Consider the following 12,468-nt stretch of genomic DNA (forward strand, 5'->3'; position numbering starts at 1 on the left):
GGCACCATTGATCACTGTTCTGGGGCCAGGGTGGGAGGCCAGACTCTGTCCTGCTCCCAAAGATCAGGTCTCCAGTGTGGAGACGGTTCAAAAACCACTGCGAAGACCACTGAGAAGAGAGAGATATGAACAAAATAAGCACACATCACTTCTTATAAGATCAGCGAAATCAAATTACAGCACGTACACAACCAGCTGCTGTTGGCTGTAAATCAGACTGAGAGGCGACACTTCAATAAACCCAAAACTTTCTTTAACTATTTTTAAACCTAATGTGACTTTATTTCATGACTTTTCGTCTCATTGTGTTCGGTGTTTAAACATGATACTGTGGGGTCTGTGTTTCTAGTCTGGTTGTTGTGTGTTGTTTTACTGAGCCAAAGATGTGGGTTTAGACATAATCCTGATTTGATTCTGTGAAATATCTTAAGGAGCTGTGACCTTGTCCGACCCTACTGTTAAGAGTACATACAGCTATGAAGGGATTATCTTTTCACACCGCACTGCCGTGGACCTTAAGTCTCACAGTGTAATTCAAGAGATATATGGATTTGCTTGTTGAAATCCTGTACATGTATGTGTGTGGGTGTGTGTGGCAGGTTTTCATCTGTGTGATCAACACACCTTGATTGTAGATAAAAGAGTACAAAATGAAAGAAAAGGAGTTTAGATAAAACCTGTTCTCACTCAGTCTATTGAGCTCAAACCAAAACTACACCCACCTCCCTACCACTCCAGCACTCACACACACGCATACTCAACAATACGCTCTACTATGACATTGCTGACAGCTTTGTGTCTTTTTCAAAGCTCTTCCTGGTTTAAAATTTGGGCTCGTGTTGAATAAAAGGACACATTTGGCACCATAACATGCTTAAAAATCTTCTTCAAAGATCCCTGTCTAACTACATCTCCCACGCTCTACAGCAGTGGAATTGCTCAACTGTGACAAAGTACAAGTTTAACACAGCTGAAGAGTTTTTCTACCCATTTTCAAATGAAACTCTGTGTCCAGGAATACAAGGAAAAGAAAATCCTGTCACATGGTCTTTCTGTCATGATACCTGTAGCACAAAGCACATTGTAAATACAAGCTGAAGGTTGAAATAGGTTGTAGCTACACTCAGTTTTAAATGATTTTACATGCTCAAGAGGAGAGGATCAGTTGGAAAACAATGTTCCTTTGCACTGACGCTCACACAGACACATCTGTATCTTCATGTGTCCATACTGTGCATCTGGATTATATATTTACGTTTTGTGTGTGTCTGTCTCCACACAGGTGTCCTTGGCTTCCAACCAACGACTCAGCTGTCAAATAACTTCTTCCACCTCCGAGCTGTATCTATAAAAGGAAGAGGCAACCAGCCGACAATCGACCATCAGTGATGTTTCCCTTTTTGGTGAAAAAACGGGGGTTTATTGATACTGATATTGATGCCTTTAATGAACAGGAGGCTGTAGGTACAGATGTGTTACAGCAGACACACACAAAGAAGAGACACACACAATACAAACCAGTTAATGGTCACCAGGTAAAACTGGGGACTTTCACTGAAGCTAGTTTCCATAGGAACACGTCTCCTGTGGCATTTGGCGGATGGAGCGAAGTGGAGAGAGTCACCAGAGACACAGTGTTGTGGTGTGATGGGTGGAGGGGGGGCAACAGTATACACTATTAAGTGCTCTTATAACATGAGTCAGAGGGTGAGGGAGAGATGGCAGTGAAAAGGCCACACAACATCTAGATTTGATTTTAAGTAGATTTTAAATGAGGTGGAAGAGGTGTCACTGCTTGGAGAATTTTGTGATCCATTAGTGAGTAAAAACATAAACAAGGAAAAGACAGATGTGTTGCTCCTAGTGATTTTGTCTAACTACAATGAGAGACGTTTTCAAGAATTCACAGGTTTTGGGTTTTTTTGTAACCTCAATTTTGATTTTTAAGTTTGTTATTTCATTGTTTTTTATGTTTTTATCATGGAAGGTTGAATGTCTTTTGGTTTTGGACTGTTAATCTGACTACACACAATTCAAAGACCTCACCTCTGTCCTCTGATATTTTTTGGACAAAAACAAATCTATTATAGAGGAAATAATTATCAGTTTAAATGATCATTGGTTGTTCCAGCTATCTGTGTATGTACAACTAACTTTAACCTAACTTTTTCCTATATGTCCTGTCTGCAGCCATGTTGTACATGCATTAGTGTGTACTCTTGTGTAAGACTTTGCAGAGTTGTGGAAGTCTTTTATTGTATCTCTGCATCACTAACTCCTTCCTAATCTCATAAATCACAGATTAATAGTCAGTCATAATCTCTCACACTGAAATAAGAAAGGTGGGGTCGTTCTGTAATGAGCGACTTCCTGGAGATCTCCTGACTGTTAATCCCAAAACAGGCACAGAGAGAAAGACAAAGACAAAGACAAACAGATTGGGTGGGGGGTAAGGGGGGGGTGCTGGGATTAAGATGCAGAAGTGTCCATTTCCCCTAAAGCCTTAAGTAATCGCCCCTGATGAAACACACTATTACATCTGCCACAAAAAGAAATTATACATCCAGTCTGCATACCAGGGCTTTGTGCCCAGATATGGCCTGGCAGACATGGCATCTAGTGGAGCAATTATGCAAAGTGGTCTGACTCATTTTTTTATCATATGATGTTCATAACTGGTCACAGAAGAGCGGAAATTTACCGTACTGTCTACAAAAAAGATTTGTATAAATTACCAGATGCATTCAAAGGCAAATTGCCATATGTAACCTAAACATGTGTTTTCCACTTTAAATAATAACATCAGTAAATCTGACTGTCAAACATACTGGCATGAAAAGTACAGTACAGTTTTTTTTTTAGTTTATTAAGTTCGTTGTGGGATGCACATTTTTGTTGAACATTTGTGATGTAATTAAGGACCTGCTGATTTCCTCTTTCTGAAGTGATTTGTGGTGTTACAGGTCATGAATGTTAAACTTTTATTTCGTGTGTTTTTTTCCACTGTGGTGAAATTAAAAAGTTGGTTAATTATCAAGCACAAGACTGATGATCTCACTTAAGTCTGGTTTAAAGGATTTTTGTGTCACCGGTTTCAATGACACAGTCTGTAAGCAGACTGAGCACGTTCATTTCACTTCCGTCTTCTTCTTTTTTTTTTAACCACCATGTACTATGTGAAAAATGATCAATATGTAACCTGGTTTCACCTCTGCTTGTCACGAGCCAACCCACAGAGAAGCAGTCAGCCATGCAGAGAATTATTCCCACACTACCATCACATCCCAGACAACCTCCGTCTTGGTTTCTCTTCAGGGTTTTTTTTTTTCCCAATATTGTCCTATATTAATCTTTCCAAAACGTATTGTGTATTTCACTGTATGTAAAGGCTCAGTTGCTTACAGATCAGTTGCTCCACCAGAGTGAAATGCGTCAGTGGACGTATTTATTTATATTTGGTCAGTCCAGGTCAATGCTGCTTTCCTGACTGGTCCTGAAAAGGCCATTAGGGCTGTCTGAACGAAAGACAAGACCAGTTCAGAGTGACAATCAAGGCAAAATAGATCACAGCACTGTTTTCCATTCTTGTAACTAAGTGATCATTTATATCACTGATGTTTCTTTTCTCTGTCCACTCCTCCCAGGTACCAGGTATCTTGAGAGTTTACCTTTGCCTTTCCAAAGGCTAAAGATATATATATATATATATATTTGGTTTAATTTCAAGATGAACAAAAATGTAAGACTGGCTTTGTATGTAACATGTCACAACACATTTGTTTGAAGTAGATCAACAGGTGCGCAACAATACCATTGCTTTAATGTGTATTTTATACCTGCTGTGTCCTGATGTGCCTCCAGGTTCTGGCTTTGAGCCTCACCTGTGCTGCAGAGATTTACAGTCTATGAAGCAGTTGTGTGACTGTTCACTTGATTCTACACGACATAGCGGTTTCCATGATGCCCGAGCTTTAGCTTGTCTGACGCAGTGCTTATTTTGCACTATTATGAAAGCTCCCCCATTGTCTGTAAGCAAAACTAGAACAGCTCTTCATGTCTGTCATCTGTAGAGCGAAGTTGTGAAATTAGTTTATTCAACAAATGACCAACATGAGCTCTCACAGCACCTGCTGATACTGAGCTGCTTTTACAATTTTAATATAACTGATTGTAATTGATACTCACCCTCCAAGTTAGTTGGTGCTTTGAGTCACTTGGTTGTAATTTGAATTCCTTGTGTAGCACCACTTCACTTCTCAAAATCCCACTTTCACTGTCCAGGGCAAAGGTCCCACATCCTTAGACGTCTGGGGTTTGTGATCCCTTCCCTTTTGAGTTTCTTCTTCTAGTTTCTTCTTCATCGCTTATTCACTGTTTCATCCCTGTTGTTTCTTCTCTTTTAATCCTTTATTGTCCTCCGCTGCCTCCTTCACTGACTATAATCCTGTCTGTGCGCACTCTCCTGTGCGTACTCACACAACCCGAGCTGAAAATGCTGTGTCAATCTCCCCTCTGCAGAGCATGGGTTGGGAGGGGAGGGAGGGAGGGAAAGAGGGATGGATGGATGGATGGAGAAAGAGAGGAGAGGAGAGGAGGAGAAAAAATGAAAAGAGAAAAAAGGAGAGGAGATGAGACTATGGGGGGGCTGCCACTTTGTGCACTCTGAGCATGTGTAGGTGTTGAATAATGCCTGATGTGCCCATGTAAGCGAGCGAGAACTCATTTGATTCATGATTTCCAGGCTTTCTTTGAGGAACAACAGGGATGATACTGTAACAGGTGGGAGACAAGGAAAACGTGAGGTCTTGGAAATAAAGTGGTTGACTTGCCATCATAGTTTAAAAGTGTGTAGCACCATAGTGATTACAACAGAGGAGCACTGCTGTAAATCGGCCTGTAAAAATAATCCCTTTACATTTACTCCCTCACAGCTGTGCCATGGATGGTTTCCAACCTCGCTATCGCTGCCGGTGCAGTGAGCTCACTGTCAGTGCATGTTAGTCTTTCAACACAGTCAAACCTTCAGAGCCCCACAGCTCTGTTAACACTAAAGGCTGCATCAACACTGGTTTCTGCCCTGACATTCAGTGCAGAATCGAACTTGAAGTGCACTGATTTTCTCAGTGGAGTACCTCTCACATACTGTAGTCTTTACATGATGGATGTGAGATGGGGTGGGAGGCGGGTGTTGTCCTTTGACTGCAAGGTGTGAGCCAATGGGACCTGCGGCTGAGCAGGACTTCTGGCCAGCGAAAGATGTGGTTTACGTCTTGAAACAGCAGTGAAAATACCCGTTTAGGACACGCTGAGCATACAAGTGGGTGCAAGAGACTTGTACTGTACAAGAATTGTATTATGGGTATTTGGTTGAAGTACCTTTCAACCAGCCTCTTGGTTTCAGCAGTGATGTTCCAATTCATTCAAGTTGATGGCAGAGAATCACTGAGCCTGTAGAGTATAACTGCCTTTGCTGTTGGACTAAATGGTTGTTGAACGTTTTATGCCTTCTAGTGGCAGTAGAGAGATTACAGGACATGAGGGTACTGAGAAAACTGGGAAACGTCATGCAACAAATGTCATGCAACAAATGTCATGCAATGTCATGCAACAAATGTCTCAGGCACCTTGCTCGGCACCTTAGCCCCACTAAGGCTACCAAGACACTCCATCGACTTAAAATAAATCTAAATGCGTATCTAATTGTCATTCACGACTGCTGCTATAAAGAGTATTTTATACTAAATGTATAATGATAGGCAGGTGGGTCAGTGGCAACACTGACAGTTCTGCTGGTAGTAAAAGACAGTGTCTCCTCTAATAATCTGTGATGTCAATACCAAGGCCTACGTACAGTCAAAAGCAAAATTTAAATTGTTGTTGGGCACAACAGCAGACCTCAAAACCTGCTCAACAATCCCAGCACAACTTTGTGTGCTCTCACAGCTGTTCTCCTGGCTAATGAAGATTGACACAGTCTCATTGTGCTCAATAAAAAGATCTCTTGAGACATTTGCTGGTTTCATTTAGAATTCCTTCATCCAGAATCCAGATGACTATATGAAATATGAATTGAGCAAAACAGTTTCTATGGAAACCATTCTCACCCGCAGCTCCCCTTTAGCCCCCTCGTCTCTCCCTCCCTCTCTCTACCTCTTGCTCTCCCTCCTTCCCTCTCCCTTCTAAATTATAGACTGGGGGGGTGGTACCTATTTTACTTCTTTTCAAAACCTCTTCCCCTGAATAGGGATGTGGGTGTTACATCTGCCCATATGACAATTTAAGAGAGAAGGAACGAGGGGGCGGATGGAGACAGGGTACTGTATGTAGCAGCAACAGTGAGGTAAACAGCAAGCGAAAACTTAGAGGACAGACGGAGGGAGCTTATATCAGGATAACAAGGTACACTAAGAAGAAAATAATGCCTTTGAAGGAAGTCTGTTTGAGTGCTGCTGTCGAGGATGACGTGACAAGAACTGTTCAAGGGTCAATCAAACATGACAAGTGTGTGAGTAGTGACAGGAAATACCAGTGCCCATACATAATACATAATCTTAGAAAATTGTGATAATGCACAAGCTTTAAAAGGAAGCTCTCAGTGAATAATTCAAATTTTGTGTGATTGTCAAAATGATTATACCTATTTACCCTTTGCCTCATTTTAAAGATAATCATAGCTTTCACCCATTATAGTGTCAGTGCTCACAGCTGAGAGGAGTCTTTGCCAAGTGGGGGTCCATAGAGTGGGTTTGAACAGAATGAGAAACTAAATGACTGGGTACCACTACAGTCCAGAAAAAAAAAAGATGGGCTGTGTAAGATGGGAGAAAAAGGATGAGGTCGAGGGTTGCAGACAGACTGATCAGACAGTCACACAGTCCAGAATCTAGGGAGGAGATGACCAAGCAGACAGACTCCCCGGTGCAGACGGGACTGCGTGTATGTATAAATAGCTACTAATCAGGCCTGGGTGTCAGATTAGTTCCCATAACCTTTTGCTCAGCACACCCTCATTACAGTAGCATATGTATGGGTCAGCTCTGTCCAGAGGATGTCCTCTACAGTACACTTCCTGCTTTCTGTCTGCTGATCTACCTTCATCCACATGCTTGTCTGAAATAAATCGCCCAAAGCAGACTGATGACACACACACACACACATATATATAGTCTATGTTATCGTCCTTATTCATTGTTCACATCTGATGTATCAGAGTTTGAATAATAGGAAATCTTCTGCTTGAGAGTAACATTCAACTTGAACAGCCTGGTGGCAGATAAAGGGACCAGGCTCTGTGCTGGATGCTTCAGGGGTGTATAAAGAAGCTGTGTACTCTCCACTGGTGTGTGGTGCCCCCTCACAGATGCACTCTAAGTAGGCTGAAAGCATTTCCTCTGTAATCTCAGATGTCTTGTGCTGATTTTACTGTATCAAGTATGAGAGTAGGATGTAGGGGAGCAGGATGTGTGTGATGCCAGAACTCAGCTGCAATTTGTAGATTACTGTAAGAGGGAGGACGAATGAGGAGGTGGAGACGGTGGGATTTGATAGGAAGGGAGACACCCGGTGATGAGAAATGGAGGGAGAGTGGTTTTAGGTTTTGACAGTGATTCAGAAGGCAGAATTAGGAAGAAAGGGAGGTAGGTGGAATGGAAATGTCAAAAGACAGTGAAGTCAGAGAGGGTGGAGTGTATTTTAAAACACTGAAAAGCCTCAGTACAATTATGCTACAGGCCCTCACTGGATAAAAGTCACTCATATTTTTGCAGTGGGATACACGCTATGATTCTTTTAATATCACAAATCCAGCATTTGACATTTAAAAACACAAGCCCTTTTATTTCAACAAAAAAAAATTATATTCAATGAATCTCATTTAAACCAAAAGATCAGAAATATAAGCAGCACAGCCGGAGAAGACTTAAAACATCCTTCCCAGTGTGGAACGAGATATTTTCAAATTACAGTCTGTTACAGATAATTATTCATCATCCACTATGAAACACAATTGCTACTGCAATCCACTAATTTTTATCTGCCTGGATCATTTCAACACAATCCGATTACTTTATTACATTTATGCATCTAATAACATTTAATTGAGCCTATATTCATTTAATGCTATCTAAGACTGGAGACATTTATCATTTAGTGTACGATCCATTTAAACAATCACTCTAAGGACTTGGACAGAGAGAAAGATTAATTTCAGTAATCTGATATTGGAGAATGGGTTGTGCCACAAAAAAAGAAAATCAGTTTAAGTAATTTAATGATTTCCTAACAATTGAAAAGAATGGTTTCCTAATTCCTCATTGCCTGCAGCCTATCGCCATCTGCTGTTTCATGAGAGCAGTACTTCTTGAGGATGGCCCACCAGACAACCAGTCCTCTAAGTAGCATCAGGTTAGACAGAGAAAGTAGCACCGGATATGAAGGGATTTTGCCTTCCAAATAAAACCGTAACTTTTGTAACGAATGACATGACGGTAGTTATCAACGCTAAACGTGTTTAACTTAAACACGACAATCATGTAAATTAAGTAGTATGAAGGGTAATTGTTTTTAAGGGTTAAATGCCTAACGGAAGTGACCGTGTTGACCATGCTAGTTTTTATTTTGAAAAACAAAAAGAACCGGAAACTCGTCGTATTCGGTTGATCCGGGTCAGCTTGACGCTGGTCCTGCTGGTCCCAGCTGTCAGCCACGTCACCTCCTCTGAATCAACTTTCCTCTCGGGCCGCTGCTGCACACCCACACACACAACACGCACACGCACAGCAGAGTTTGTGAGCGGAATCAATACACACTTTACTTGTGAGTCCGCACGCCCTTAGATAACGACACGGCGCGCGCTTTGGACAAAGCAGAAGTCCTCCTTTATTTTTGACATTTTCATTTCGTCTCCTCCTTTTTTCCCTTTTTTTTTTGCGTTCGCTTTTTTGAGGCTGAACAACTCTGGCCTGTCTCCTGAGGACGTGTGAGGCCTGTTGTACGGTGTTGGCATCAAGCTTTTGTTGTTGAAGCGGATCTTAAGCAACATGAACGTCTTTCGCCTGGCGGGTGACGTGTCACATCTGGTGGCTATCATCATCCTGTTGCTGAAGATATGGAGGTCCAGGTCCTGTGCTGGTAGGCTCACACTGCCGTCACTGCACTTTAATCCCGCTGAGGGCTGTCATGACTGGACGGCCTCTCTCTAGCAATATGCATGCTGCACTACAGTATAGATCCAGCAGTGGCTCGGTATTCACAAATACGTTGTAGATAGCAGATAAGTGTGTTACTGGGGGTATTTGCATAACGCTGAGTGGTTCAGCAGAAGTGCAAGCTACGTGGCAATGTTAACAAAGCAATCTGCTGCCTGCTCCACCTATGAAACAGCAGCCTACATCTTTAAAAGAAACTAAATCTCCATTGTAGCTGCTTACGTCTCTGTTAGATCAAAACATTTTGAGAAATTTAACAGTTTCCTCTCCTCTCTGTGAGCTGTTCTGCTGTATCATCTGTTTTAGGCATTGATTAATCTCATTTTAATGATTGGGTTTTTGGTCTTCAGGCATCTCTGGGAAGTCTCAGGTGCTGTTTGCACTAGTTTTCACCACCAGGTACCTTGACTTGTTCACGGTCTTCATTTCTCCGTACAACACGGTGATGAAGGTAAGCGTGTAGCACACACACAGAGTTAAATACACACATGTATTTACACATGTACTGTAAGTTAGACCTGCCGACCACTGACAGACTTCATGTCTTATTATCAGTGTTTCACTGTGTTTACATGAATGTTCCAAGGCCAATAATCAATACTCTGGTCTCAGGTGGTCTTCCTGGCTATGTCCTATGCCACTGTGTACCTGATCTACATGCGCTTCAGGAACACATACGACTTGGAGAGCGACACTTTCCGTGTGGAGTTTCTGTTGGTGCCAGTCATCGGACTGTCCTTCCTGGAGAACTACGCCTTCACCCCACTGGAGGTAAATAAGCACTCAGTGTCTTCAGTACTGCAGGATGGGACACAAAATGAGTCCTGCATCCGAGAATACAGTTGTATCATTTAAGTTTCAGCAGGCCAGATTTATTATTAGTTTAAGTTTTATTTTTTCTTGATTTTATTATATGCATGTACTTTTAGCTTGCCTCATTAAGACACCTCTTCTCATATTTATTCTTAGCCTCTACATTTGAAAGTTTAATTTCACCACAACTCATGTGTCTCCCTCCTGCCGATTCCACCCAGATCCTTTGGACCTTCTCCATCTTCCTGGAGGCAGTGGCCATAATGCCGCAACTCTTCATGATCACCAACACCGGCGAGGCGGAGTCCATCACTACCCATTACCTGTTCTTCCTGGGCCTCTACCGAGCCCTCTACATAGCCAACTGGATGTGGCGTTACCACACAGAGGGCTTCTTTGACCAGATCGCAGTGGTGTCTGGCGTCGTGCAGACCATTTTCTACTGTGATTTCTTCTACCTTTACGTCACAAAGGGTGAGTGAAGACTGTTGTAAACCAGTCCATTTGTTAACATAAGTGGTCATAATAGTTATATTGTTTTTATGTTTATAGTTCTTATTTATAGAGCTACTGCTAACAGGTATTTTGACTTGAGTAACTGCTCAATCACTTGATGTGTGAAGTATAAAAAAGAAAATAATTTATTAAACTAGCCCAAACTTTTGTCTTTTGTTTTTCAAAAATACCCAAACCAACATTTTCTAATGATATGAAACAAAGGGAGTAAGCAGAATGCAGTATATGTTGGTATTTTTCCTTGATACACAGATTGTGAGATGTTTAGTTTCATTCCTGCCTTTTCAGTTGAGGGGCGTATGGATCCTTCTACACTGCAGTTAAAGCAAAGAGTGTGAATCTGGTTGAAGAGTGTGAGTCTAGCGTTTGGTGTCAGCTCACCTGGTAAACAGAGAAGAAGTTAAATGTTTTAAAATCCAGCTGTTCTCTCACACCTGGTTCGTTCTCCCTCTTTGCCCCCCTGCCTGTCCGCAGTGCTTCGAGGAAAAGGGAAGATGACCCTGCCGATGCCCGTTTAAAGACGGACATCTGCGCCCTAAACAGCCGCCCATCTGTGCCTGCTCACAGCTCAGCGCCCGAACACAGACCTTGCCCTTCAACTGTACATGTATTTAGCAATGGGACTAATGGTCTGATGTCATTCTGTAGGCCAAAATGAGTGCACCTCTACAAATTGAATTTCTGTCAGACTGTGTGTGAGTCTATGTGTTTGTGAGTGTGTGTGCATATGTATGCATATATGCTCTGGTGTGTTTGTAAGTTTGTGATTTGGGTTTTTTTTTTTTCCTTTCATAAGATGCAAATGTGACACTTGAAATGTGTCCCTGGTGTGCACGTGGAACTTTCAAAGAATTCAGGCAGGGCTGAACACTATGGAGACTGTGTATTTGTCCTTACTTTCCCCCTCTTTTAAGTACTGAGCAATCCGTTGGCCTTGAAGACAGTTGTAATATTGAATCCACAGAAGTGTACTTGAGATTGGCCGATGCCTTTTTGTACAGCGCATAGTCAGATTGTCTGTAGCTTTAGTTTCCACACAGTACAGATCCAGATCCGGTTTCTCCTGTGTTAAAGTTGTAAGAGCGCCCAGACCTTCATGTCAAAGGTTCTACCACTTTGTCTACCACATTTCACAAACTCAGTCTTGATTTTCACTAATGACAAATACTGCAGTGTAAAACTGTACTCTAATCTTCCACAAAGTGTCTTCCTCTTTGGTCCTGTACTGTTAGACACTCCCTAAATAGTTTACTTAATTATATATATTTTTTCTTACTTCCAATTATGTTAATGTTTAGTATTTTCCTCTTCAGCATTGTCTTTTTGTGTTTCAGTGTATTTCTTCGTGGGAGAAAAAAAGGGCTAAACATTTTGTCATGTCATAAATGAAGCCAAAGATGGAACAGATAACTGCTGTAACGTTTCAGTGAAACAGATGTTGATGTCTTTCCTGGGTCGTTACCTTGACTGAACTGTCCTGTCGTGTCGTTCACAAATGGGAAAATGGCGTTGGAGCATCTTGGAATTTCTGCAGAAGCTTAGATTGACGCTTGCAGATGTGTTACTAATAGACAGTTGAATTGCACACCATTTTTGTGACATTACTTTTATTATAACATGAGACTCTCAATTCAAAGGTGTGGCTTTGTTCTTTGCTGCCAGTCCACATGGGCTGAAACATACCAGGATGTTTACCTTTCTGAAGGGCCCGCACACACAAACATGCACATATACATACATGCGTTCTTATGTAAGTGCTGAAAGTGCTGGTGCATTGGGTTGATGTTAAACAAAGACTGATAGCATTAGATGTATGATACACAATGGAAAAAGTGAACTTTCACACATAGTCACCACTATGTTTAATAAAGATCATAGGCCCCACTATGTCCTTGTATCCTGAAAAAAACATGTTACTGAATGTGGTCAAGTA

The 12,468-nt window shown here is 41.7% G+C and overlaps 1 protein-coding gene across 1 annotated transcript; it reads left to right on the forward strand.

Annotated features, from left to right (window-relative positions):
* The first annotated feature begins 8,723 nt into the window (after positions 1-8,723).
* Positions 8,724-12,413, forward strand: kdelr3 (KDEL endoplasmic reticulum protein retention receptor 3). Its single transcript, XM_041063489.1, has 5 exons — positions 8,724-9,129; positions 9,557-9,657; positions 9,819-9,977; positions 10,241-10,493; positions 11,010-12,413. The coding sequence occupies exons 1-5, from the start codon at positions 9,039-9,041 to the stop codon at positions 11,051-11,053; spliced, it is 648 nt and encodes a 215-aa protein (XP_040919423.1). The 5' UTR covers positions 8,724-9,038; the 3' UTR covers positions 11,054-12,413.
* The last annotated feature ends 55 nt before the right edge of the window (positions 12,414-12,468 follow it).

The sequence above is a fragment of the Toxotes jaculatrix genome, chromosome 18, assembly GCF_017976425.1.
Source record: "Toxotes jaculatrix isolate fToxJac2 chromosome 18, fToxJac2.pri, whole genome shotgun sequence".
NCBI classification, from domain to species: Eukaryota; Metazoa; Chordata; class Actinopteri; family Toxotidae; genus Toxotes; species Toxotes jaculatrix.